Genomic DNA, 27247 nt, shown 5'->3' on the forward strand with positions numbered 1-27247 from the left:
TGGTGAGAGACTGTAGTGCTCTTAGGTGCAGAAGGTTCTGGGTGTCCTAATGCATGATTTGCTAAAGGCTAGCACACAGGTAAAGCAAGTAATCAAGATGGCTAAGCAGCATGATGCTGACGATGCCTGATCCTCTGCTCAGTTGGCAGATAAGGCTTTGGATAATGAACAGGACTATTCCCTGTTAGTTTTCTTTTTCCTTCTGCTCCTGCTGGTCTTCAGCCTCTGTCTCATAGTCCTTGGGCTCAGCCTCATACTCCTTGGGTTCCAGGGTCCTTGCTGCACATCCTCTGACACCAGTTGGCCTCTTTAATTGTCTAGATTGTGCAGCATTCAGCACACAACAATGAAATCTCCATATCTGGTCAGTGTGTACTACAGGGCAAGCGAGACTGATGCAGGCTACAGAATCATGACACTAGCAGACCAATTTCATTTTGCACAATTCTGGTATGTGTGTGGCTCTTGTTGTGTCAGTGCTCAGTTATTGTGGTAAGAGAGTAAATTGGTGTGAAGAGCCATGGAGGTAGAAGTTAATTCAAGTAATTAAATAAATACTGTATATTTGGAATCTGTAAAAGCTTTATATTACTAATGAAGAATATGAAATTACTGAATTGTAATGAAAAACAATTTGGTTCACTAATATCTTTAACAAAAGGAAACCTGTCATCCTTAACGGATGATATTGATCTGTTAAACCAGATCAATAGCAACATCTCAATGATTCTTAACTGTGCTCAGAACTAGCCTAGTAAATGTTCATCAGGGGTCATTTGGAATGGGCAGTAGTTGCTGGCCTTAAATAGAACAAACATAGAACAGTACAGCACAGGAACAGGACCTTCCACCCACACTATCTGCGCCGACCATGATGCTAAGCTATCTAATCCTATGGTCCTGTCAGTGACACCTAGATCTTTTGAATAAATATATCATAGAAATGTAAAGCGCAATAGTGGGTCCCTTTGGTTCACCTCATCCATGCCGACTGTGATGCCTATGTGTGCTAATCCCATTTTCCCACATTTGGCCCATAATCCCCCTGCACTTTTCCTATCCAAATGCCTTTAAAACACTAGTTATATCTGCCTCTACCACCTCCTCTGGCAGCTTGTTCCAGATATTCACCACCCTCTGCGTGAAAAACTCACCCCTCAGATCTCCTTTAAATTTTTCCACTCGCACTTTAAACCTGTGCTCTCTAGTTCTAGGCACCACAACCCCTCCCACCCATGGAAAAATGATTCTGACTACCTATGCCTCTCATAATATTATAAACTTCTATAAGATTACCTCCCAGGCTCCTGCGTTCAGAGAGAACAAACTCAGCCAACCTCTCCTTATAACTACAGCCCTCTATTCCAGGCAATATCCTGGTGTATCTCTTCTGCACTGTCTCAATTGCTACCACATCCTCAATAACCAAGCTAAGTGTGATCTAACCAATGTTGTATACAAATGCAACATGACGTCTCAACTCTTATACTCAATGCCTTGGGTTATGAAGGCAAGTAGAGCAAATGCCTTTTTTTTACTACCTTATCCACCTGTGTTGTCATTTTCAGGGAGCTGTGGACTTGCACCCCAACTTCTTGCTATACATCAATGTTCCTAAGGCCCCTACCATTTACTCTGTATGTCTTACTAGAATTTAACCTTGCATTGCCTACAAAATATGATAAAAAAAATTGGAATGATAGAAGTGATCAGCTGTGCAGAAGCTTGCAACTTCCTTGTTTTCAGACACTTGTGCAATAGTCTTGAACTCCTGGCATTTACGGAGGTAAAAGCTGGCAGTTCCAAGCAGACTGCCAGTGTTTTAGCAGAAAATACAAGTCGTTAATTTAAAATATCTTTTCACAGAGACTACATTTTATTTAAGCAGAATAATTTGGACTAAATTTCAGAAATTGATCTATTTTTGAGTGTACACAATATGTCTTAAAATTATGGTACATTATTGAAATGTCTATAAATTGGATTATCTGCACCCTTTTATGTATAAATTGCGCAAAACTTGATTTAACCTAATTGAGATCGTGCTAATGAACATTTCTAGGTGAAAATGCACTCGTTGCAAAATAGGATTTGAGAATTTACCCAACCATTGTAGTCTGACAGAAATGAATTCATGTATTTTTATTGTAGTGACAACGAGATGGCATTTTGGACAATAGGATTAGCTGGCACTGCTGACTTCCCACAAATGCAGACAGACAGTAGTTACATTCATGTGTGTATAAAGACTGCTATCCACAACCTAGCCCTATTCATCAACAAGAAAGATTTCTAGTCCCTCAGTGGATTGTAAATCATCAGAAGATTTTCCGCACGGTCAATGCCGTGTTTCCCAGAAGCACACATGATGCATCCATCTTCAGGGAGACTGAACTGGCACAAACATTTCATGGCCAGCACTGTCTAGAGGGATACATCTTGGGGGATAAGGGTACCCTCAACATCCCAATTCACAGTCCCAAAACAGTGCTGTGCAATACTACATTGAGATCCATGTAGGTGCCAGAATTGTTGTGAAAAATGTCATTGGTCTTCCAAAAGTGAAATTAAGTCCAAGTGTATCTATCATATGTGGAGACTTCATTGTGTATTGCACAAGCTAGCAACCTCAAGACTTCAGGCAGTGATAGAGGAAGAGCAACATGTAGACCCAGAGCTAGAGAGACATGATGAACAGGCTGAAGAACTAGGAGAAAGTCCTTGTAGAACACCACTAGCCTTATCTTCCAGCAATGCTGAGGAGAAAGGCTTAGAATGCATGAACAATTAATGACTCCCTGATAAAGAGACGCTTTTCTCAAGGAGCCTTCTAAATCATGGTCCCCACTCAAGCAAAGTGGCTGTTTCCACATTCAAATTCTTAACAACCACACTGTACACTGATAATCAGCTGAGAGAGCCCAGATGACACAAAATAGTCCCTCACGTCATCCTTTGCAGGACTTCCCACATTGACCATTGCACTTCAATGAATAAATCCCTTATCAATTTACTGAAGTGGCTCAGTATAGCTGTTTTCAGCAGTATGCAGATCACTCTGACATGCCTTGTGGGCACATGTTAATTGTCACTGTTTGATTCAGAGGGGACTATCACACGTGGAGAATAGAGCTGTAAGTATCTCCTACCAGGGTCTTCTTATGGTGGTCTACACAGGTCTCCTAGCCCATCAGACATCCTGAACGTCTGCCCTAGCACTTAGCTCACTGATGAGAATGGCAGGCCTTTTTTTTATTAAAGCTAAGGGCTCTTTCCTCCCCTGTAGTCTCTCTCTCCCAAGACAGGCAAAATGTGTTTTTCTGATGTCTGGCTGTCATAGGGCTGACATCCTTTTCCGATTGGCCTGCAGCAAACTGTCAGAAGCTGCATTCAACTGAGCTTGGTTCTTTGGGAACTGCACAGGTCCCACTTTAGTACACGATTCTGGACGTATAACACGGTTTCTAACATTTTTTGGCAAACTTCATTACTTATTTTGCAGGGGATCCAACGGGGATGTTATTGCTTAATGCAGCATTGAAAATGAGTGACATCCAAGTTCCAAGTAATCAGTACTTATACTCAAGCTGTTTCAGTTGACAGTAAGAATTGGATCAATTAAAAATATGCATCAGTAAGTTAACTGGAACCAAAGATAAGAGTTACCTGTTTCGAACTCTTCCAGGGTGATAAAAAGCCTGCAGAAGAACAAAACAGAGAAAAATATAATAAGTGTGATTGAATGGATTTCTGCAATTAATATACCACTGCTCAGACATTAACATTAAATATTGATAATAGTAGTTATAGCTGCAGATTGATGCAAACAACTGTATTACTTTAATATGTGGGTAAGAAGATACACAATCATCCCAGAATTTCCAGGAGCCTTGCACTTTGGGAATGGTCCATGCATTGTGCCCCATTTGCACTGCAAAAGTCGCAGGAAATGATCCCAGGAAAGGAACGTGGGTTCAAGGTTGCATAAGAACTTTCTGAAATTTTGGTGCAGCTCCAACTGTAATCACAGAAACTCGTTGAATAACTGTAGGGAATCTGATCTACCAAGGTGACTTCAGATTAACGATGGTGGAAATAACCTGTGTTGCTTTTGTTTCTGTTCATTCGTTAAAGGATATGCTGGTATAATGTGTCCTCAGTATATTTGTTATCTTAATTAATTCTGAGTCACCAGTTCCAATATATCTTAAATGTTTTCTTGAAAAACAGACAGATTTGTATATTACAATGGTTAAAAATGCTGTAATGTTTTTTATGTATCACAGGTCACATAAAGGTTGAAATGCATTAATGCAAAGAATTCAACATGCCGCTTGAAAAACAGAATAACTTACTTACGCAACCACTTTATGGGAGTTTTACAGTGCACAATGCACCATTCCAAATGTGCAAGAAGCACTGAATACATGATTCATCTGGATTACTCTTGGGATCTTACCATCTCAGAAGCCAGTTTTCAGCCAATTCAATTCACTCTACGTTATACTTAGAAGTAGCTGAGAGTACTGGCATACAGACAATAATCCCAGCTGCAATACCACAGATTTGGAATTCAGAATTGGGTCCTGCTCTCGCCAAGCTGTTCCAACACATATACAATGCTGATATCTACCTGATAATGTGGAAAACTCTCCATAGATGTCCTGTTCACAAGAAGCAGGGCAAATTCAATCTGGCTAATCAGTCTACTTTCAATCATTAGCAAAGTGATGGCTGGTGTCATCAATAATGCTTTCAAGCAGCACTTACTCACCCACAACCTGTCCACCAATCCCAATTTGGGTTTCTCCAGAACCACTCAGCTCTAGGCATCATTACAGCCTTGGTCCAAACATGGACCAAAGAGCTGAAATCCATGTGTTAGCATCAGGGCAGTTTTTGATTAATTGTAGCTTCAAGGAGCACTGGTAAAACTGAAGCCAATGAGCATCATAAGGAAAACACTCCATTGGTTGGAGTCATATCTTGCTCCAGGACATTACTGCAGGTGTTTCTCAGGGTAGGGTCCAAGGCCTTATCACCTTCAGCTATTTCATGAATGACTTTCCTTCTATCATCAGATCAAAAATTTGGATTGCAGATGATTTTGCAATCATTAATTCCATTTGCAATTCCTCAGCAAATTCCTGCATGCAGCAAGACCAAAGCCATATTTAGGTATGGGCTGATAGTAGCAGGTAACATTTATACCATGAATACTCAAGGCAATGACCTTGGAGAGTCTTACCACCTAACCCTCACAGGTAGACTTACAATGTTTAAAAGATGTTTATACAGATACATGTTTAGGAAAGCCGTAGAGGAATGTGGTCTCAATGCTGGGAAATGAGGCAAGCTCGGTAGGTAAGTCAGTCAGCATGGACAAGTTGGGCCGAAGGGTCTGTTTCTGTGCTGTATAATTCTGTGACATTTAACAGCATCATTAAGTACCCTCACCATTTGGGACATGCCCTCTTCATGTTACTACCATTGGGCAGGAGGTACGGGAGCTTGAAGACCCACACTCAACGTCTTAGGAACGGCTTCCTCCCCTCTGCCATCAGATTTGTGAACGGTCCATGAACCCATGAACACCTCTTTTGCACTAATTATTAATTTTTGTAACATAGTAATTTTTATGCCTTGCACTGTACTGCTGCTACAAAACAACAAATTTCACAATATATGTCAATGATAATAAACCTGATTCTGATCATCAAGTCCTCCACTATCAACTTCCTGCGGATCATTGAACAGAAACTCAACTGAAAAGCCACATAAATACCATGACTACCAAAGCAGGTGAGAGGCTGTGTACCCTACAGTAAATGACCCAACACCTGACACAAAGCCTTTCTATCATCTTCAAGGCACAAGTCAGCAGTGTGAAAGAATACTCTCCATTTGCCTGGATGAATGCAGCCAAAACAACTCTGCTTACAGGCACTCCATCAACCATCCTAAACCTTTTTCCCTCCACCACAGGTGTATAATGACTGCAGTACAAAATGCATTGCAGTTACTTGCCAGAGGTTACTTGTATATCATCTCCCAAAGTGACAAACTTTAACACAAAGAAAGACAAGGGTAGCAGGTGCATGAGAACACCGCAACCTGCAAGGTTCCCCTCTAAGTCACACACCATTCTGACTTGAAATATATCATCAGTCTTTCATCCTTGCTGGGTCTAAGTCCTGAAACTCAATTCGTAATATAGCACTGTGGGAGTACTTTCACCAGAGGAACTGCACTATCTTTTCAAGGGCAATTGGGGATGACAATGAATGCTAGCCCAGCCAGTGATGCCCATATCCCAAAAAATAAATAAATTGAAACAAAGGCTACTTATAAATTAATCACACTCTTGCCTATACTGGGTGCATGCTTCTACCATCAGTAAAATAGGCAGGGTGAAACCTCCTGCAGGACAGAATGAAGCAGCCAATGAAGGCATGCATCTTTAACTTCTTGTGCAATTGATATCTGATGAAAATAAAAAAAATATGCCTCCACTGTGTTGTTATTGTTGCTTAATGTATGTTGTTTCACAATGCTAATTAGTGTTCTAATTCTTGGACAGTAGAAGAAAATTACCATAATTTAATGTCAATGCCTGACAGATAGGAAGCAGATTGATTGCTAGCCTGTTAGGTACCTGGTGATGCCATTAACTTTATGAAGAAATTTGATTCAGAATGGGTTAAACAGTAATGAAGCAGGTATTTCTAGGGAAGAAATAAGTTAAAAAGAAATATATTTAATATTTTCCATTTTACTTATTGATTTTTCCCCATTCATTTCTTAACATGAGGATCTGCCAGTTCCAGAATTATGAATGACGAGGATCTGTCAGTTCCAATTACTTAATATTTCAGTAACTAGTGAGTTTGAAATGAGCATCATCATTTGACAAATACACCAGTTCTTTATTTTATCTCTTCAAGAATTATCAAGACATTTTCCAAGATCGCCTTACATGATCACAGTTGCGGTATTACAGGCAAACAAAGGCTGCAGGTTGCAAGTGCAAGGCCCAGTGTATTATGAAATAATCACAGTAAATTGATACAATGAATAGAAAGGAAATGGTGCCTTCCTGCCAAAGCAAAAAATCTACAAAAAAATAAAAGCAGTTTAAAAGAGACAGTAGGCCTATCAGCAGCTGCCAAGAGAAATGACATTTTAGGAACAGTTCATTCATTAGATTGCATCAGTTAGTTGGTCCTTTCAAAATACAGATGCACACAGACACACTGCAAATTTCTAGTAATTTTATATTATATTTTATCAGGTTTAGCAGGACTTTTGGCACAATTTCACATAAGTCGTTCACAAATGTGAAAGTTAAGGAAGGATGGAAGGAAAAGCTTTAGAAGTGATTTAAAAACTACCTGAATCAAACAAAACACGTATAGAAAATCAAAAATTAAATTGCGGATCCTGGAAATCTGAAAACAGAAAAAGCTGGAAATTCTCAGGACGTTGCTGAGTTCTGATGAAGAGGCCAGGATCTAAAATGTTAAACTGTTTCTCTTTCCACAAATGCTGCCTGACTTGCTGATTGTTTCTAGCATTTTCTGCTTTTATTAAAGCCAGATTAGTTGTATCTGGAACCCAGTTAATTTGGAAACAGACAAATCGTGGGTTCTATTATTATTTACAAGGTACATAAATTATTTTAAGTAAAGGTGGAAGGGGTGATATCTCAGGTTTCTGATGATACCATATTGGCAATGGAGTTGCAAGTACCTTGAAGAAGTTGGACAGATAAATAGCAGATATCATTTAATGTGTATAATTACAAATTGATAAAACAGAAAGAGAACCATGAATGGTTCTCATTACAAAATTGTTCAAATCTGAAAACTGTAGTTAAAAAGGTTCAGTGCACTGTATGCATCAAACCTACAGATAATGCAATTCAGTTAAGAGATGAAACACCAACAGCAGGAAAGAGTGAATATTTTAATACTGCAGTAACAGAATGACTTTGGAAGCCAATTGGTAATTAACATTGAATAGGAAAAGAGATACTCTGCTGAAATAATGAACAGACCTAATTATGGGGAATGAAGCACAATTATCCCTAAAAAACCTATCTGGCTGTCAAATCTTATTAGAATTTTTAACAGCCAGATAAATGGAAGCATTTTGAAATTCCCTAGAGGCCAATTTATTTAGAATTCTATATAAAAGCATATGTAGATAAGTATTTGAAGAAGTTAATCATGTTGTGCAATAGCTGTGATTGTTGTGAAAATCCTTTCACATTACTTGCTCAAGGAAAGCAATAAACTGCTTGTATCAAACTGAGTATCACTCCTGACAAATGAGAAAAATGATTGACAACAGTGCGATGGAATAAGCCCAAATAATTAAATGCTGCCTACAAGAGGTTAAAACAATGGACTGAGCCAGGCTGCCTGACACATTTGTCATTTTGCTCCATCACTATCCAGTCCAATGGCAAAGTCTGGATGCACTGGCATTCCCCATCATTGTAATCCTATGGCAGCCAGATTGCCGACCAGAAATTAGCTGGAAAAGAGTATTTTTTTACATTTTATTTTAATGTCTAAATCATTACTTAATACTCTAATGAGTCTTTATTTAATTACATCTTTAGGAAAAATGTTAATTTTTAGGTTTTAATTATTTATATCTACTTAACAATTTTAAAGTATCTTTGAATATCAGAGATAGTCAAAAACTGTTAAAAAGACTTCCAGCTTGGACGGGAAGGGAGGGTCTGAGTTCACCTTTGTTTCCTGTCAAATGCTGTCAGCTGCTGTAGGCCATCTAGGTCTCAGAGGAATATAGGAGAGCAAGGTCACATAGATCATGGCTTGTGTGCTGGGTTTAAGGTCTTGACCTCTAAATACTCTTTTCCTCAATGGACCAAAGGCTGTGCTGGCGCATTGACGGGAGTGGTAAACTTCATCATCGACATTTGCCTTCAGCTCGAGGTAGCCCCTGAGATATGGGAAGGGTTCCATGTTTTCCAGGGTCTTGTTATGAAGCTTTACAGGGGCAGAATGGTACAACAGGACCGTAGCCTTGTGGCCCATCCATTAATATGTTTCAGTGAAAGCATCAACGATGGTATATCTTGGCTCTTTGTTCCTTAAAGCTTCATTTTAAGGTTTTCTACCTCATGTTCAAATCACTTTACAGTGTCAGCATTCCTCTCCAGAACCCCTCCAAATATTTATCTCACAAAGCTCTCTGAATTCTGCATACATTGTGCATCTTCCACGTTCTTCATCCATCATTGGCCATAAGATAAAAGCAGAAAATACTGGAAGCACTCAGCTGGTCAAGCAGCATCCAAAGGGAGAGAAACAGAGTCAATGTTTTAAGGTAAGGACTTTTCATCAGAACAGATTGCTGTATAAAGGTTCCTTGACCTGAAACTTTGACTGTTTCTCTCTCCACAGATGTAGCTTGACATACTGAGTATTTGTTTTTGTTTCTGATTTCAGCATCTGCAATTTTTTTTTGCTCCAACTGGCTTTAAAATGCTACTGAGAACTACTTCCTGAAGGTAAAGGATGGGTAAAAATTGGCATTTCCACCCAATGCATCAAACATTCAGGTCTCAAATGTGAATGTGGAATCCTCAAACTTGCTAGCTGGGCTGAATAGGCAAAATCTCAGCTATGTTCTAATGATGAGCCATTTCATGCTGCAGCCTTCCACTGTACAAAACCCTGCTGATGCACAAGGCCTCACTATCAGGATGTTGCTTACCTGCAGGTCAACAATATGGGATTTGCCAAAGTTAAGTTCACAACTGGTACACATGTTAATGTGAAACTAGTTGTGACCGGCAGGAAGTTCTTGCTTATATATCGTCCTTGGAGAGAATAAGATACATAACACCAGAATGTTATCACAGCTTGAAGTGTTACGCTTTGGGGTGGATTATGCTCCCTTGATTTAGAGATTAAAAGTTAGCTTAAGTAGGATGATCTAAAATTATAAGAGGGTTTGATGGAATAGATACAAGCCATTTTTTTGGGTGGGGAAAATCGGAACAAGAGAGGTGAACCCAATAATTACAGATATATCGTTTAGGAGTAAAATATATAGCTAAATTGAAACAGCTCCATCCAAGCCATGGTTTCCTGGAGATTAATCTCATTCCTAAAAATAAGCAATTTCATCCCCAGTAATTGGATGATATCAGAGCAAGGAAATATTTCAAGACCTCTGAAAAAATTAGGAACTTTATACAAACTCAACAAAGTCTTGAAAACACACTTTTGAGTCTGATAATGCTTCAACAGCAGACTTGACTTCTCCAATTTCATTACAGTCATTCACATCACTCTGTATGCCTGGCAACTTTTGTGCCTGTGTGTGTCAGCCACAGAATAAACTACATTAAAGGTGCTACAGGTGAACTTGATTTTTGCTGGTTCAATTACTTAATGTGCAAACATTGTGTTATGGAGTAGATTTTCTAGTGCACAATTGGTGCTTTGTAAGTACATTTCAGACAGTATATTAAAGCAAGCATGTTGAAAGACGCATATTGCATTCGCAAATAATGTCACCTTTCATTTTTAGATGTTTAGGATATTTTAGATAATATGGTAACCAACAGCAGAGACTGTTTTGCTGCTATAGTTTAATTAATTTATTTTTAAGAGCCAATGTATGGAATTTCTTTAATCCACATGAAACTTCTATTTCACATTCCAACAACTTTAATGGATAATCTGGATGCTCTGGAGTGCACATAACTATACTTGCGAAAATATGACATAATAATGTTACATAACTATTTGCAAAGTAGAACAGTCACAAACATACTACCTTGTCAGGCAAGATATAATAATGATGACAACTGTGCACAGAACCATTAATCAGTAGAATGTCTGGAACATATATTGTAACTAATTTAAGTAGCCAGTAACAACAGCCTGCATCTTGTGGCTGATAGTGAAGGAATGGTGCTTGCTGTTCACTTCTTGGAGAGGTGCAGAGTTACTGCGGGATTTGAAAATAGATTTGCTGTTGGGTATCTGACCCAGGACACTGTCTCCTACAGGGGATTAGCAGTATATTAGCATACAAAACAGACTGAAGAATTGTCACTGATCTGAGTCTAAACCAAGAAGTATGAACCAGGAATAATACATCAAGGTTAAATCACATGCAAAAAGTGAATAAAGATTGGGGGTGTGGGGGGGCGGTGTGGAGGTGGAATCTAGGATTTGTAGATAAGTGGTGGACAGGAACAGTAAGAAGATACATTACTATATTAGAAATGTATTCATGATTAACTAAATTCTGAAGGAATGCCACAACAGGTCTGCAGCAGACATAATCTCACTGGTTCTTCACTCTGCTTTGGAGCACCTAGACAACTGCAAAACATGCGTCAGGCTGCTGTTTATCAGCGTTTAACACCATCGTCCCGTCAGTATTAATCACCAAGCTTTGAAACTATTGTGGGCTGAATGGCCCGTCCAGTGCTGTACAGTTCCACGTTCTATGAATCCTGGGTCTCTGTACCTCCCTCTGCAACTGGATCCTATACTTCCTTATCGGGAGATTAGTCAGTGCGGATCGGTAATAACAACACCTCCTCGCTGACAATCAACACAAGCGCACCTCAAGGGTGCGTACTTAGCCCATTGTTCTAATCTCTCTACGCTCACGACTGTGTGGCTAAGCACAGCTTAAACCTCATTTATAAATTCACTGATGACAACATTGGTGTTGGTAGAATCTCAGATGGCGATGAGGAGGCGTAGAGGAGTAAGATAGATCAGTTGGTTGAGTGGTGACGCAACAACAACCTCGCACTCACCGTCAGTAAGACCAAAGAATTGATTGTGGACTTCAGGAAGGGGAAGTCAGGAGAACACACACCAGTCCTCATTGAGGGGTCAAGCGGTGGAAAGGGTGACCAGCTTCAAGTTCCTGGGTGTCAACATCTCAGAGGATCTATCCTGGGCCCAACACATTGATGCAATCAGGAACAAGGCACACCACTAGCTCTACTTCATTAGAAGTTTGAGGAGATTCAGTATGTCACCAAAGACTCTTACAAATTTCTATAGCTGTATGGTGGAGAACATTCTAACTGGTTGCATCGCACCCTGGTTCCAATGCACAGCATCATAAGAGGCTGCAGAGGGTTGAGGACTCAGCCAGCTCCATCATGGGCACAACCCTCCCCATCATAGAGGACATCTTCAACAGGTGGTGCCTCAAGAAGGTGACATTCATCACTAAGGACCCTCACCGCCCTCTTCTCGTTACTACCAGTGGGGAGGAGATACAGGAGCCTGAAGATCCACATTCAACAATTCAGAAACAGCTTTTTCCCCTCCATCATCAGATTTCTGAACGGTCCATGAATCCATGAACACTACCTTGTTATTCCTTTAGTTTTGCACTATTTATTTTTGTAATTTATAGTTTTTTCTAAATGTCTTTGCACTGTACTGCAGCCGCAAAACAACAAATATCACATCATATAAGTCAGTGATAATAAATCTGATTCTCTAATAAATAAAATTAAATTTTCACAAAACTTATAATTGATCTGATCATTTAAAATTCAACTCTATCTGAGTGCATCAAACCTAACTTTTTCTGATGTGATCAGAGAGTAACTATGGACAAATGCTATAACATTATACTGTTAGTTTGATTTCAATGTTGACTCTGCTGGGTGTGATACTGTCATACTGTTAAGTGACTGCAATTTCCACACCTTACATTTAACTGCACACGTTCCAAATTCAGATGGTACTGCCCAATTTACTCCATGATAACAGTATGTGTTGCTTGCTTCACCATTGTTCTTTATATAAAGTCCAAGCCAATAAATGTATTTCAGGTTGACAATATTATGCAGCCAAAACATTTTCTTTTATTTAAATCACCATCATCACATTTGAGTTAGATTAAAACAAACTCAGTATGATATAAAAAAATGGCAAATATTGGAAATACTTGGCTTGGAATTACTTTCCAACAGGAAATATTGGAAATTGTAAGGCATCATCTGTAGGGAATAAACAGAATTAACATTTCAGGTCATCAAGCTTTTATATTTGATGAAAAGTCATTGAGCTGAAGCATAACTCACTTTCCCTCTCCAAAAGTATTTCAAAACTGCTTAGGACTGCTAATATTTTTCATTTCTGTTTCTTTTCTCCAGCATTTATGGTCTTTTAATAAAATACCATAAATGCTGGAAATATCAATAATACATTTCATTATTGAAGGTGTAGCATTTAGTTGAGCATATTACCAATGAGAGGTGCTAAATAATGAGCTATCAAAAAAAGTTTCCAGGGATTATTGAGGCACTTTTATTATTGTTATTTTTTTACAATTACTTAAATTTGAAAAGTTGGACTTACCACTTCTCTGGATGACCAACATGGTTTCCACTCCAACTGAACATTCCTTTAGAATTTCCACAACTTGAGCATGCCCAAAACTCTGTACATTCTGCTGATTAATCTCCACAATCAGATCACCTTCATTAAGGCCACCACATCCTTGAACATCTAAGATCTGTTTTACTCGCTGTCCTGTAGGACTGTCTGCAATGGTGAAGCCAAAGCCTTGCACTCCTTTCACAATAGCAATTGTCATGAATTCAGACTGAGTGGCACCTGATGAGGCCATTGAAATGCTATCCTCTTGAACTGCTGGTAAGGTTCCATCCATCTGGCCATCAGTGGGTATTGGATTAAAAGAATGTAGATGTCGGTCAGAAATGTCTGGTGCTGACCGAGAAGTCCGGGAACTAAACTCCACATATGTGTCAGAATTATTGCGCCCATTTATTTGGACTGGTTGTCGGTCTACTATTGTTATTGGAGGCACCATACTGTTGTTTGGATCATCAGGGTCAAAGGGTAAAAGGTAACCACGGCATAGTACAAGATTGACACATTGACCAATTGGGACAGATTGGAAAATTTTGACTACTTCAGCATGAGTATGCCCAAGGACACAAATGTCATTTATATAGACAATCACATCACCTAGGAGGAGAGAAAGAAACAGGAAAATAATTAAAACGTGTGTAATAAATGACATTAAGTTAAAGATGTACTTCCGTTTCTTCCTTTTCCAATTTAGTGTGAAGTAAATTAATGTGTCTTAATCACAGCCTTAATAGATGCTGCAGACAAGCTGTGAATTTAAGTAAGTAAATGAAATAAAAGGGGCTGCAGATCATAGTTATCGTATGATTTTGTGAAGAGTTCAGGTGTAATGGACTCACAGGTGGCAAACAAACATGGCAGGAGATATCAGGATAAGAAAAGTTGAGTATTGAAATGTTTCCTTATGCCCTATTCACTTACAAGATTTGCAAGAATGTCATTGATCAATGTATCTGCCAATTAATAATTCATGAAATAATAAAATAAACACAAAGATAATATTTTATAAACACATATCTCTTAAAGTATTTTGGTAACAAGACAATTTTAATTACAAATTAAAATTATTTGACTTAAGATTGGATAGCTAAAGCTTAAAATACTGAAAGAGATCACACCTCACGTTTAGCATCTGATTAAAAATATCTCCAGGACTTACTTTAATTAACATAGCCTGAGGAACATACTGTAAATGCTAACAGAGGTATTTACTAATTTAATTTCATACACAACTATTATCATCACATATAACTCAATACGTATCGTTCAATAAACTCCTCAACATTTCTTTTCGAGTGAGGAGACACAAGAGACTGCAGATGTTGGAATCTTGAGCAAAGAACAAACTGCTGAGGAACTCAGCAGGTCAAGCAGCATCTACAGAGGCAAAGGGATGGTCGATGGTTTGGGTTGAGACCCTGTATCAATACTGAGAAGGTAAAGGGAAGAGAGCCAGAATAAAGAGGTGAGATGGTGGGATGAGACAGGGGCTGGTAGATGATAGGTTGACCAAGCTGAGGTGAGGGATGATGGGTAGAAGGTAAAGACAGAGGCTGGAAGATGATAAGTGGAATCAGATAAGGAAAGGATGATGGACAGAAGGAACCAGATGGGAGAGCAGATAGGAAGATCTGCAGGTGGATAGATGTGTGGGTGATGGGCAGATGGAACCAGGTGAGGGAGGGGATGAATCTAAGTAGCTGGATGGGGGGGGATAGATAGGAAGAGCAGGTGGATAGATGTGTGGGTGATGGGCAGATGGAACCAGGTGAGGGAGGGGATGAATCTAAGTAGCTGGATGGGGGGGGGGTGGGTAGGGGGGGGATGTAAAGGGTAAACAAAGGGAAAGAGGACTTAGGTGGACCAGCAGGAATGGAAAAGGAACACAGGGGCTGTGGGTTACTTGAAATTGAAATTTCTCTTTGTGACTTTTCCTGAACTTCCTCCCTTGCTAGGGGACAGTTTCAGCACCACCTGTACCCATAATCATTCTGTGCTAAAATGTGTGACTGTCATGCAGACAGTGGTGACTGTACATTCTCTAAGAACTTCCAAAAACACATATCTGCAGCTGTTAGAGCTGGTTTATCCATTCGCTAGCTATGGTATCCTGGGACCAACAGTAACATACCAAGTGATTGCCTCAGTGGAATGAGCTAAATCAGTACTGGTCAAACATAAAATGTGGGACATTTTGGTGTGTAACTTAGTACTGCACTATATATGAGTTTATACACTGGAGAGTGCTGGGAATAAACTGGTCCAATTACAAAAGCTATCACTAAAAACTAAGCATTTTAAATACTAATGACAAGTTTGTTTTAACAATTTCATGGAGGTAACAAAGAAAATTATTTTGCTAAGTTTTTTCTGCTCACAAGTAGAGCATAAATACAGCCAACTGGAATTAAAATAATGGAAATACGAATTGATAAGTTTTCTTTAGTCCTTCTGCTAAATTCAGCTTGGATCTTGCAAATTATTGGAACAAATAATGTGTTTTTGGAGACATGAAAGACTAAGTTATGTTCAATATTTAGAAACAAAACGATAGTAACCTTGTGGTTGCTTGTTTAAGATTATGACATAAATAAGCAGACATAAATTTGTTTCAATGAAGAATTGTATAACCATGTCATCTGTAAATACCTTTAGGCTTGTTCCCATTTGAATGGAATGAAATCTGTTTTTTTTTATAATTAAGCTGAATAAACCAGGGTTAGAGTAGATGATTTTAATGTGCCAGGAAAGATTATTACCTTGTTTTCTTTTCACTACTGTCAGTCTTTAGTGCAGCAATAGTTCCCATGGCTAATTAAAAGTACTATCTAGCCATACTTAGAAGGAGGTGGTTTGTAACCTCAGGAGGTTAATTTCATAAAGATGGTGACTCCTTTTGCATAAATTAAAAACAAAGTTGTTTTCTTTGAGGGCTGCTTTAATGAATGATTATTATACACTGGCCCTCTCCAATAGCCCTCTTCAAATGGAAGCCTGTTGGTTTCCTAGAGCAAATCTGTTGCTCAGTCAGATCTTTACAACAGGCATTCTATTCTTCGGGGGTTCTGTTAATGGTAGGTACTTAAGTGATTTATTCATTTAGATAAAGATTTGAATACAGTTTCATTACTTCAGTTGAAATTTTTCCACCACTATGCATATTATTCCTAGAAATGAGTGAAACATTTGCTTGAGTTTATTCTCCAATGCTTTTTATCGTTGGTTTACACAGGAGAAATGAGCCATTTAGTCCAAGCATTACATGCTGGAATTTATTCTCCACTTGAACCTCCTCCTGTCTTTTCTCATCTAAATCTATCAGTGTAACCCTCTATCCCCTTCTCCCTCATACGCACCTCCAACTTCCGCTGAAATGTTTCATTATTATTCACTACAACAATTCCCTGTGGTATCAAGTTCTTCATTCTTATCAGTCTTAGGGTAAGAAATTTTCTGAAATTTCTACTGGATTTCTTGGTAACTATCTTGCATTAATAGCCTCTAATTATGCTCTTCCTCATAAAAAGAAACATTCCTCCTATATCTACTTTATCAAAGCTTTTCATAATTTTAAAATCTTCTATTGTCACTCCTCAGTCTTTTCTCAAGAGGTCAATCTATCCAGGATTTCCTGCTATGTTTCCAGTATCATCCTTGCAAATCTTCTCTGCAATGAGGCCCTTTGTTGATATCTGTGAAGATACTAAATGCCCCCTGGTACCTGGCAATTCTGTTACTACCTGACACAAGATCATAAAGATGTGCAAAATATATGTTGCGTTTGTCAACAGCTGCAGGCTGCCAATGACTTGCTCAAAGTCTATAGAAAATGCTTATTTCTTGCACTATATGCAGTCTGTTCATTTTGCTGTCATTGTATTTAAATTATATCTTTCCATCCCTGTCAATATCATTTTCTTTGCAAGATCTTCCTCACAAACATTGGAAGCCCTCCAGTTATGTTTAATAATCCAAACCTGTGTTGGCAGGTTGCTGTTTGGTGTCATAATCCTGAGGGAATATGGGGGCTTGGATTTCTGGGTATACAGTAGGTTCAGGATATGCCCTTATAACAGCTGGAGTTACATCATATGATGCAGTTGCTGCTAGAGTCAATTCATATTCTGTCAATTCATTAACTCTTTGAAGGAACTCACTGCAGTGTGAGAATATGCAGATGCCCTTCATGGGATGCTGACATGAGAATAATTACATTATCCAGTTAGGTGAGCAATTACTCACCTAGGTAAGAATGATAAGAATGAAGAACTTGATACCACAGGGAATTGTTGTAGTGAATAATAATGAAACATTTCAGCGGAAGTTGGAGGTGCGTATGAGTGCAGTTCACAGGTCATCTCTGATAAAGCCAAGCATTGCTGTGCTTTCTACATCTTAGACTTAGAGGCTCAACTAGTCTAAAAGATCCGTGCAATTGCTGTTCTCCAGGAATGGTCTGATCAAATATCACAGCCTTATTTTCCTCAAATGCTTTAATAGTCCACTTTTTCTAGCAAATACATCATTCCTTTATAAAATAATTATCTGATACCTTTTAAGAATGTTGTGTGTTTCTATTGAAAGACTTGACATAATGTATATCAGCAAGACCAGTGGAAATTTGCCAGTGGGTTGCCAAATGAGGCTTTGTCACATACCATCTGTAATAGGCAATCTAGGATGTAACTGCTTTGCTCATATAACCCGGAAGGTTGGATACTGGACTCAGTAACTAGATGGGTATCACATGCTCACTTTTCCAGTGACATTCAAATTCCGAGAGACAATAAAAAATCTACACATCCTCAAGATGTCAATCAAGTACTTAATTTTGATCAATGTAGTGAAGACTAGAGGAATAAAGTATATTTAAAGTTGGATGAAATCTGATTTCAAGATAATTAACATAGAATGTTACTGTATTTCCACTTTAAGTGGGAATACATGGGTAAAGAATCCTGTTTGATGCCAGCTAACCTATCAGGGAAGATCATTTAACCTTAAGTATGAAAATTACAACTATAGACACAGAGAATGACATTACTACACAGCATGGAGCAAGCTCCTGGTTGCTCTTGCAGCTATGAATCTTGCAGATTGTTATGAAAATAATCTCCATAACCAAAGTTGACAACATTTATACCTTTTTTGACTCACTCACCCATTTCCATTTTGCTATCCACTGCAGCTGGTCCTTCTGGTATCACACTTTTCACTTGGAGAAACTCATCGGGCTCATCACCACCAATAATAGTGAATCCAAATCCCATGCTGCTCTTTTTCAGTGAAGTTGTAAGAAATGTTCCCTTCAGCTGTGAAACATCTCGAGTGAAGAGTGGCTTTTCTATGTTGATAATACAAACAAAAACAAACACATTATAAAAAAAATCCTTACAAGACTTGTGCCATCACAGTGCTAAAGGCTCTGAGAGTGTGTGGTTTTTGTTTTTAACCCTTTTAAAAAAAAATCTGTAAAAATTAAAATAGGGTTATTAATTTTATAATAATTGATATAAATGACAGATTTCAATTCTCTTCATCCTTGATTAGAGAATCTGCTGTTTGAATAATATGAAAAAGAAAGGGTTAAAAACAATGACTGTAAGCATGCTGCAAAGCAGGTAACAGAAAACCACATTTTACTTCCAGTGCCTTTGACAACAAATAATGAGCTGTGATGTAGAATTCCCCACTACAAATGTCTGCTTTACAACAGTGCAGCTTGACTGTGAAGTTGCACTTTGACATACCATACAGCCTGTACATTCCAGCACTGTCACTCCGATACTGAGACAGGTCATTCGTACTGTGCGACCGCTGAGGCAGAGAGCCTGGGCAGGTATGTTTGGGTCTAGGTAATGTTGATGATGAGCCTTCTACAGTTATAAAGGAGAAAAACCCTCATTCTTAGGCCTTGATCTTATGAATAATGATTATACTCTATAGAATATTGATAGTTCCATGCTATTTAATTCAAAAGAACATTAATCTTCAGCAATTTCAATGTCCTAGTTTGTAGCTACAGCTTCATTTCTGCTATGATTGATGCTTTAATAATATTATATTTTCTTTATGCATTAGTCCTGAAATACTGAAAAGCCTCTAAATGTTAATAAAGGTACAATAACAATAATATACTTTAACATGTTAGAAAGGCAACACAATAGCAAAGCTTACAACATTCTAAATTTTATGCCATTTACATAACAATATTACCTCGGAAACCTGCTGCTGGCATAAGGTAGGGCACTAGATCCTGCTGCATTGGATGTTGCTGCTGCAACCTCTTCTTTGCCTCGAGCACAGGATTTTCAAACTGGGTTTTTCGATTTATGTGACTAAAGCATCATATGGAAAAAAAGAAAAATAGCAAGAGCAGAAGAATGGCACAAAAAAAAGCATTGAAATAAGAGTAATCAAGAGTAGAAAGTATGCAAGAAGAAAAAATCCAAGGGACAGTGAGAGGTGACAAAAAACAAAGCATACTTATTATATTGTCCTCAGGTCATAAAGGTGCCAATAAGTATGTATGTCAGATAGTCTTATTTCAAAAAGAGAACAGCTCATTTATTCTGCAAAGCTCATCACTTTGTAATAACTATTCACAATTACAAAAATCTCAAAATGAAACATCTGACACCACAATTCACCTTAACTAAAAAAATGAAAGCATAATGAGAAGCTGATCATTGAATGAAGTTGTACCATAGATTATTAATTGCCACACACAATGCAGTCACCTTGAAAGCAACGTTGAAAGTTCTTACAGAGATCTATCATCTTATTTAAAAAAAACTATTTATTCAACAAACTTACTCAACATAATAGGTGCCGTATATTGGATCATCTATTTTCTCCCAACCATATGGTAATTCTGAAATAATAGAAAAAATAATCTCTGATAAAAATATGTATTGACAGAAAACACTGATTTATTTGTAAATTTTTTCCCTGCCATCTTTCTCAAGACCAATTAACTGATTTAAAATAAAAATTGAAAGTTTAAGATGGAAGGGTCAAGGTTCCTAATGGAATACCTGATCAAGTTTGGGAAGAGATTACTCAGAAAAGCAAGAAATAATGCTGAAGGAATACCAAGCTTGGATCTGAAGAACTTGTAGACTGTAGAAGGAAGGAAAGACTGAATGAATTCAGGCATTCTGCAATTTTAAGATCTTGAGGAATTAGCATACAATATATCTGGATTTCAAAATTGTGGAGTTTTAGGGAGAAAAAGAGCACACAGAATTGAATAATTGTTCATTTAGACTTCAATGATTATAAAGATAAAGGTGCAGAGGAAAACTGATGTTAAGGAATTGGTATAATAGAGAGAAACATTTTGTAATGGTGTGTGAAAGATTGGATGCTGGAATTGTTAAGGAATCTCCTATCAAATTACTTTTTGTATCTTGACCTGGATTATGAGAAAAATATAAGATGAGGAAGACCAGATAAGACAGCAGTATTTGTGTCTTTGATGATCTAGGACTTCTTGCAGAATTAGGAGCACTGGATCCTTCACAAGCTTATGCTTAATTACAGTAACTAAGAACATAGAACTTCTTGGTAGGGGGCAGGTGAACTAAAAAGAGACCTGTTACCCCCAAATCTTTTGCTGTGAATCTTGCACTCAGAATGGCAAAATAAAACTTCAGGAGGTGACGAGGAACCACATCCCCATACGGAGCAAAGGCAAAAAGTTCACTGTCCCATAAGCTCAATTTTCTCTTTCCTGCCCAGTGATTCTTTTGACTGTTCCTAATTCTCTAAGAAGTCCCAGATGGTCAAGGACACAGATACTGCTAACTTATCTGGTTTTCTTCATCTTTCATTTTTCTCATAACTAGGTCAAGATACTAGAAGTCAATAGGGAATTCCGCCTCATCCCTGCCATACATTTGGGGGGGGGGAGGTCACCTATTTTTAAACAGTTACCTGCTGTTCTGGATTCTCCCAAACAATGAAATATCCCTACCACATTCACTCTGTCAAGACCCCCGCTCCCCCAATTTCAACCTGGCCCCTTCTCAATCTTCTAAACGCCAGTAGATACAAACCTAGCACGTCCAATCTGTCTTCATAAGACAACCCACTCAATCCAGATATTGTTCTAGTAAACCTTTTCTGAGGAGGAGTCAGCATGGCTTTGTGCGTGGATGGTCAGCGTGAACAGTATGCTGAAGGGTCTGTTTCCACACTCTATGGCAATTTTGGCCAAATCCTTTTTCTTGACAACCTGGCAGATGCATATTTTTCAGTAGAAGCCACTAGGTATCAATTAGGAGTGGGAACCCGCCCTGCTTTTTTTTTACTTTTGCAGTTTTGCCCAGCTTGACAACAGCGGAGTGAGATTGGGGCTGACAAGCTCAAAAAGAATGAGGAGGGATAGATTATTTTCATTATACTCTCAGAGCCTTGGTAGTGAGTTTGGCTAGAGCCATTTTGGTATTGTGGCATTAGGTCCTAGCTGGGATTCAAAGAAGGAGCTCTAAGAAGAATAGACAAGGATTTAGGAGGCTATAACAGATTTAAGAGAAGATTTCAGTTAGATTTCATGCACATCACAATCTAGATGAGGGTAGGGCAGTGGACGACACCTACTTGGCCTTTAGCAAGGCCTTTGACAAGGTCCCCAATGGTAGGCTGGTCTGGAAGGTTAGGTTCCATGGAATTCAGGAAGAGCTAGTTAGGTGGATTCAAGATTGGTTCGGAGGTAGGAAGCAGAGGATGGTGGTTGAAGGTTGCTTCTCAGAATGGAGGCTGGTGACTAGCGGTGTGCCACAGGGGTCGGTGTTGGGACCTTGTTATTCGTTATTTATATAAATGATTTGGATGTGAAAGCACAAGGCTTGATCAGTAAGTTTGGAGATGACACGAAATTAAGGAGGTTTTGTTGATAGTGTGGAAGATTATCGTAGATTACAGGGGGATCTTGATCAGTTAGGAAAGTGGGCCGAGGAGTGGCAAATGTACTTCAATACCAATAAGTGTGAGGTGATGGATTGTGGAAAGGCAAACCAGTGTAGGACTTATACTACGAATGGCAGAGCACAAGGGAGTGTAATGGAACAGAGGGACCTAGGAGTACAACTGCATAGTTCATTGAGAGCGGCGTCACAGGTTGACATGGTGGTGAAAATGTCATTTGGCATGCTGGCCTTCATTAGTCAGGGGCTCTGAGCATCAGAATTGGGACATTATGTTGCAGTTGTACAAGTTGTTGGTGAGGCCACACTTAGGGTACAGTTTTCGTCACCTTGCTATAGGAAAGATGTGGTTAAACTGGAAAGAGTAAAAAAAAAGTTTTACGAGGATGTTGCCAGGACTAGAGGGCCCGAGTTATAGGGAGAGGTTGGCCAGGGTAGGCCTTTATTCCTTGGAGCGTAGGAGAATGAGGGGTGACCTTATAGAGGTTTATAAAATCATGAGGGGCATAGATAAAGTGGATGGTCGCAGTATTTTCTCTAGGGTAGGGGAGTCCAACACTAGGGGGCATAGATTTAGGGTGAGAGGGGAAAGATTTAAAAGTAAATTGAGGGGCAACTTTTCATGCAGAAGGTGCTGAGTATAGGAAATGATTGAGGCAGGTACAATAGTATCATTTAAGAAGCACTTGGATGGGTACATGAAGGGGCGGGGTTTAGAGGGATATGGGCTGAACATAGGAAATTGGGACGAGATGGGTGCACACCATGGTTGGCATGGACTTGTTGAGCCAAAGGGCCTGTATCCATGCTGTATTGCTCTATGGCTCTAAAGTAGCTTTGATAGTTATCACACCAATAGTCTGCTCAGAATACAGTAATCAAAATACCTTGGGTACGGTATGGCACACAACTCTTTGTTTAGCATCAGCAGAATGATCTTTGTTAGAAATGCTTTTAATATAGCAATATGATTATGGGCTCATCAATAAAATTTAAGCTTATGAAAATATATATTAACATTTTATCAATGCCTACAATTTCCTAAAATTGCTTTTTTAATGCACAGTACAAGAGATTTAAGCGAGCGGTTTGATATGAAATCTGTTAACTATAAAAAATTGCTTTAACTTTTTTTCATATTTTAGGGATTTCTAAATTCCACTTGAAAATGTTATGTACTGAATGAAATGTACATCAGAATAAATACAGTGGAGTGCAATTTTCTGTGGTGTGTAATTGGGAAGGAAAAGAAAATTACACCCACTAGTGGACTCATTTTGATGTCTCTTTACACCAAAATTTCCTGCCAATCTCATTAATATGTACTAGGCTAATATTTTGTGTAAACAAGTGGATAGCAATGTAAGCTACTGGCAACTGAGGAAAGTACAAAATTCTCCCTATATGTTCTTCTCTTATTATGAGCACTAAGCTTTCAAATTTTAAATGTGTAGTATGAATTATACTAATGTTATAAAAGTGCATACAAAGGAACAATATAGGTTTCGGTGTGGATAAATTAAACATTCAAAATATCACAATAGATAACCAGAAATTATTCCCTCCTGTACCCAGAAATTTTCACTCTTTGAATTAATGTAATTCTTGAATGTTCACTTGACTGGTTCTTTAGCCTGGAGCAGAGCTATAAAGCAGCAAGATGCATTTGTGCAAAGGGATAAACAAGCTCAGATGAAAAAAAATTGGTTACATCACACTTTTGCCAAGTTAATTCTACCTTTTATTCTGATGTTTGCTTTACAATTGTCAATATCTCAGGCCGAAACACTCAGAAATTCTATCCTGTAAATTAATTTTAAATTTCAATACATTGCTTGCATTTTTAGATATAATTTCATATTTCTCATGTCTTCAGCTCATCAAGTTTATGCCACCTTTCAGAGTATACCAACAATCCCATTTTCCCAATTATTTCATGCTAACTTGTTCTCTCAGATAATCTTAATGTCTGTTACAACTTCTGACATAAACTTCATTCATGCAATAATATTATTGCATTTCATTATTCATTACTTAGAACAATTCAGCAATATAATTGGTCTTCATGAAATAAAAGAACATAAGTTATTAAAATCTTGCTAAATTTCATTGTGACACTGGTGTGCAGGTCAAAAGGTAATTGTAATGATTCTAGTCAACTTCTCTTTAATTGTTTTCTTAATTATATTTCAAAACTTACATTAACCTCCACTGTCCTTTGCAGCAAGAAATGGGCCTATTCCATTCAATTTCTAGCTCTCTAACAAAATGAAATCATTTGAACTTATTCAGATTATCCTTCAGATATTATTCAACATAATACACCACAGTGAGTTTACTATATTAGAAATAAATTCTCTTTATGAACACAAATAAAGCTACATATGCTAATTAAAGTGTACTTTTGTCCTGTGAATTCTTGATAAATAGGTTGATATTATCTACAGTCATTAGGCTTACACCTTTCACAGTCAGTGACAATTGAGAATTTCATACCCTTATTCTGACCCGAACTCAAATCCAGATTCAGAGAATTTAGTTCCATATTTTAAGACATTGTACCACCCTGTTTTTTCACTAAATTTTAATTTTAATAAATAAAAGTTTGAGCTACAGCACAATTCCAATTTTACATTATTGCAGCACCAGTTAGTGTTCAGTTACACACACATTAAATGGTAATTAGATATGTCTTCTCCACATTTATTGGCCAGAATGAAGTTCTATCTTTAACACTTTTTTTGTTGAGATGCTAACATAAAACAAAGTCGTTCAATAAAGCTACAGCTGACTCACTAAAATACTGGTTCAATAATATTTTTCGGCAGCTAAAATTACAATATCATGCAACTACAACAATATCATAGCCATACAACTACAATATCAAAATGCCGTAACTTACTAACTTTGATTTTTTTAATTATTAATTTTTCAGGTTATGAACATCAGTGACATACCCGCATTTATTGTCCACCCCCAACTATTCTGGAACTGATTGACTTGTAGACCATTTGAGATGGCATGTAAGAGTCAACCACATTCATGGGTCTGAAGTCACATACAAGCCAAACAAGCAAGGGACATTGGATAATGAAGGACATTTGTGAGCCAGTTGAGTTTTTAAAATGATTTAGTATTTCTGTTGGTTTCATTGTGGACTTATTAAAAAAATTCCAGATTATCATCTGCAATGGTGTGATTTGATGTTAGCCCTCTGATTTGTTAGCGCAGGACCCTGAATTACTGTCCAATAATTTAACTGCAGTACCATCATCACACCCTGTGTGTCACAGAGGGAGCAGAAGACTTACATTAATCTAGTATTTATATTGTAGCATACCACTTCACATAAAATAACTTTAAATTTTCAATGCAGTGTGCAACTATGTGAGCAAAAGAGGTAAGCAGAAAGATTACATTTTCAACAATTCACAAATAAAAGTTCAGTATTAATGGCAGAGAAATAAATTACTTTATAAGCATGTCATTTTGGTACATATTCTGTAAACTTATTAGAAAGTATTGATTTTCCTTTCTCTCAACTAGAATTGTGAAGTTGATATCAGAAAAATGTCCTTCATTATTTTGATTAGAACTGTACCCATTGAAAGAAACCATTACCTTGGGATCTATATGTGTCTTTCTAGCTAACAAATATTATTTTCACTAACTAAAAGCTAACTAAACAGAGCCTGAATATATTTCATGGCAATCTGGAAGCACTACTTGACATTGCCAGGAATGAATAAGCATTTGCTAATAGAAACATGCTGTCGAATAATTTCATTAATGCTGAGCGGGTGTTGAGGAAAAAATGCTCAGAAACCAAATGAATGCTTAAAATTACTTTTCAAGTCATAGCTTTCAATAATTGCAGAAATATTCTTTACATTAGTGTTTAAACCAATATCCTGTAAAATGTTATTTCAAATAGTTAGTTGGAAAAATGAATGATAGATCCTGGATAAAGGAGTCATGAAGATATGAACATAATGAACAAAAGATCAGAAATATTCAACATAATACTGGAAGCCTGCACTTACCCCACTGATGAACCATCAATTGTCAATGAAAACATGAAATATATTTTTGTCAACTATTCTACAGTTAATATTTTTCTTCCACAATATTAAGTAAGTGTTCTTATAAATACGTAACACAACAATTCAAAAACCTTTTCTTAAATTTAAATGTGGATTTGAATAATAACCTGATGACTAATTAAAGAAATACTGGTTCAGATTCAACCTTCCTCTTTCGGTAATATCCAAATTTTTCTGGCCTGAGCCATTCTGGCCCATCACTGCAAGTGATGTATGGTAGTTGGCAGTAAAGGTGGGCGGTTAGATGCAAGTATTTTTATTTTGTGTCTGAGCCTTAAAGATCATTCTGGGGGTCCAGATGTATTTTTTTTTGCCCCTTTGTTATGACACACACAAGGTACAGAAAAGAAGAGTAACATTTGGCAAAGAAAGCCCTGTTTTGCCTATGCTGGCTCTTTAAAGATGCAGTTGTCCGTAGTCTAAAATGTCTGCATTTTATTTACAAGGAAAAGTTCCATGTGTAATTGTTCAATTTCCTTTTAAATTTATAGAATTGATTTCTACCCATGATTCAAACAAATCTGAGTGAAAAAGTTTCTTCTTAAATCTACTCTATATCATATGCCAATGAATTTAAATCTAAAACCTTACTCAGTAGAGAGAATAGGTTTTTATCTTTCCACTCATCAAGACCTCCAAGCATTTGAAAACCTCTATTAAGTAACCTCACGACATTGTCTACTCCAAGGAGAATAGCCTTAACTTTTCTAACATTTTCTCATAACTGAATTCCTCATCTTTACAATATCCTGGTAAATTTCCTCTGAACCGTCTAAGACCTTCACTCTTC

General features: G+C 37.8%; 1 protein-coding gene across 15 annotated transcripts in view; it reads right to left on the reverse strand.

Annotated features, from left to right (window-relative positions):
* Window positions 1-27247, reverse strand: part of magi2a (membrane associated guanylate kinase, WW and PDZ domain containing 2a) — a 321741-nt gene that overhangs the window by 58358 nt on the left and 236136 nt on the right. For 11 of the 15 annotated variants that reach the window (XM_052033859.1, XM_052033860.1, XM_052033858.1 and 8 more), the window contains 6 exons: window positions 20241-20298; window positions 19641-19762; window positions 19175-19300; window positions 18586-18768; window positions 13389-14021; window positions 3667-3698 (listed from right to left, as the gene is read on the reverse strand). In XM_052033859.1, coding sequence (XP_051889819.1) covers window positions 3667-3698; window positions 13389-14021; window positions 18586-18768; window positions 19175-19300; window positions 19641-19762; window positions 20241-20298 — 1154 coding nt within the window. The remainder of the gene's footprint in view (window positions 1-3666; window positions 3699-13388; window positions 14022-18585; window positions 18769-19174; window positions 19301-19640; window positions 19763-20240; window positions 20299-27247) is intronic. The other 4 variants (XM_052033862.1, XM_052033861.1, XM_052033872.1 and 1 more) reach the window with 1 other exon arrangement.

Source organism: Pristis pectinata, chromosome 19, assembly GCF_009764475.1.
Source record: "Pristis pectinata isolate sPriPec2 chromosome 19, sPriPec2.1.pri, whole genome shotgun sequence".
Taxonomy (NCBI): Eukaryota; Metazoa; Chordata; class Chondrichthyes; order Rhinopristiformes; family Pristidae; genus Pristis; species Pristis pectinata.